At 37.7% G+C, this 2263-nt stretch overlaps 1 protein-coding gene across 1 annotated transcript in view; it reads right to left on the bottom strand.

Annotated features, from left to right (window-relative positions):
• LOC106473954 (ubiquitin carboxyl-terminal hydrolase 2-like) overlaps window positions 1-1774 on the bottom strand; it is a gene marked incomplete at its 5' end in the record, with an annotated part of 17333 nt that extends 15559 nt beyond the window's left edge. Inside the window, 2 exons of the mRNA XM_013934644.1 lie at window positions 141-267; window positions 1685-1774. Coding sequence (XP_013790098.1) covers window positions 141-267; window positions 1685-1774 — 217 coding nt within the window. The remainder of the gene's footprint in view (window positions 1-140; window positions 268-1684) is intronic.
• Window positions 1775-2263: the final 489 nt, after the last annotated feature.

Genomic DNA, 2263 nt, shown 5'->3' with positions numbered 1-2263 from the left:
CAGAGCACAGATAGCCCTTGTACAGCTTTGTGTGAAATTGTGACACAAACAAACAATCAATTAATCAGTAGTCAGCTTTTCCTTAATTATTTTCGTCGTAAGCTAATATTTCCTAATAAAATAAATACTGCTTTTCTCACCTTTTACCAATTCTCCTTTCATACTACTAGTGGAAGTGTTGATATCATCTTCATAGTTGCCATGGAGAAGGTAGTCTCGCAGTGGATCTGTGTAGCGTAAACACTGTACTACTGCATTTATGAAACACTGTTCGAAAAAAAAAAATCTTTGTTGGATGAATTGTCAATTGTAATTAAATTATTGTATATTTTTTGACAGCCAAAGCTAAAACATCTACAGAGTGCATTGTTATTTTACACTGTAGTTTTTTCATTGTTTGGTGACGTTTTATAACAATCAAGATAAAGTAAAACTTTTGGGCTTTCGTCTTTCACCCACCCCCCAGTGGCACAGCGGTATGTCTGCGGACTTACAACGCTAGAATCCGGGTTTCGATACCCGTGGTGGGCAAATCACAGATAGCCCATTGTGTAGCTTTGTGCTTAATTACAAAAAACAAAACAAAAAACAATCTTCTTTCAGCCGTTAGGGCTTTATAATGTCATGGACAATCGTACTTTTCATTAGTAAAGAGTGGCCCAAGAGTTGGCGATGGGTGACACTGACTTTCTGCCTTTCCTCTAGCTTATCGCTTCAGCCGGTAATTTGAGTGTGCTTATGTTTTTCTTATAGCGAAGCCACGTCGAGCTATCTGCTGTGTCTACGTTGCCCTTGTATAGCATTGTGCCGCCCCCCCCCCCCCCAGTGGCACAGCGGTAAGTCTGCGGAGTTACAACGCTAGTTTCAATAATATCCCATTGTGTAATTTTGTTCTTAACTGCAAACAAATTGTACAGTATGACTGCTAGACTGATATTTAAAACGAAACTTAAAATTTCAAAATTTGATATATTTAGAACAAAACGTATTACCACATTTAATTAGGAAAACATTGCTTTCTTTAAAGATAACCAAAAAATGTTTTGTTAAATTTAAACGTTATTGTGCTTTTTGAAAAAGTCGAGAACAGCGGTTTAGATTATATCCAAGTGAAAAATACAGCGAATATTATTAGCTATTCATCAGGCTTATTGACCACCTTTGCAAGACTTTGTTGTTTAAGATATGTAAAATAGCGGTTAGCTTACCGAATTGTGAATCTTAAAGTGTATGATTCGCGACTCTCCATCCATGCTGTCTATGATAAAAACTTAAGTGTTTGTCTGGTTTTTTTTTTAATATTCGCGCAAAGATACGCAAGGAATATCTGCACTAGTCGTACCTAATTTTAAACTGATAAACTAAGGGAATACAGCTAGTCAAAAGCACCCACCGCCGACTCTTGGCCTACTCAAATAGATTCATTTATTGTTAAGCACATAGCTAAACAATTTGCTATTTGTGCTGTGCTCACCTCGGGTATCGAAACCCGGTTTTTTAGTGTAATTAGCCCTCAGACTTACCACTGAGCCAACTGGGGGGAGACTCTAATTGAATAGTGGGATCTGAAGGTCACTCTTGTAACACACCCATGACCCGAACTTGCAGAGTACTGTTTTGCGACAACTTCAACACACACCAAACTAAGTTTTATTTTATGTGGTAATATTTGAGATAAACTTACGGTATTCCCCAAGTTATTCAGACCAGTTAATTTCCACTTTGTTACACTGTCAACAGAGGAGTTGCTACCATATCCGCTGCTTGTTGAATCCTGTTAGCATAAGAATGATAGAAGAAAGAACTATTCACACATCTTATCATTCAAAACAGCCTATCTCATTAAGTCTATAGAAGTGTGGATCACAGATTATAGTAAAAAAAAGTACAGTGATGTGATCCAGTCTAAATAGTACAATACACAACAACCTGAGAATTGATTCAAAGGATCCAGTATGAATTAATAGGGAAAAAATTAAACTTTTAACGAAAAGTAGGGATCATTGATTTTAAGTACAATTGGTATAAGACATAAGGAATAAAGTGATACTAGTTGGATAGTTTTACAAAAGGATTTTCAATCCCTATTTTGGTTGGCAAATTTAGACTGCTTCATTTAGCCAGGCCCGGCATGGCCAGGTGGTTAGAGCGCTCGACTCGCAATCTGAGGGTCGCGGGTTCGAATCCTCGTCACACCAAAACATACTCGACCTTTCAGCCGTGGGAGCGTTATAATGTGACGTTCAATCCCACTATTCTCTGG

Source organism: Limulus polyphemus, unplaced genomic scaffold (assembly GCF_000517525.1).
Source record: "Limulus polyphemus unplaced genomic scaffold, Limulus_polyphemus-2.1.2 Scaffold6670, whole genome shotgun sequence".
Taxonomy (NCBI): domain Eukaryota; kingdom Metazoa; phylum Arthropoda; class Merostomata; order Xiphosura; family Limulidae; genus Limulus; species Limulus polyphemus.
The sequence above is the reverse complement of the archived record's forward strand: the minus strand, read 5'-3'. Positions and strand labels throughout refer to the sequence as shown.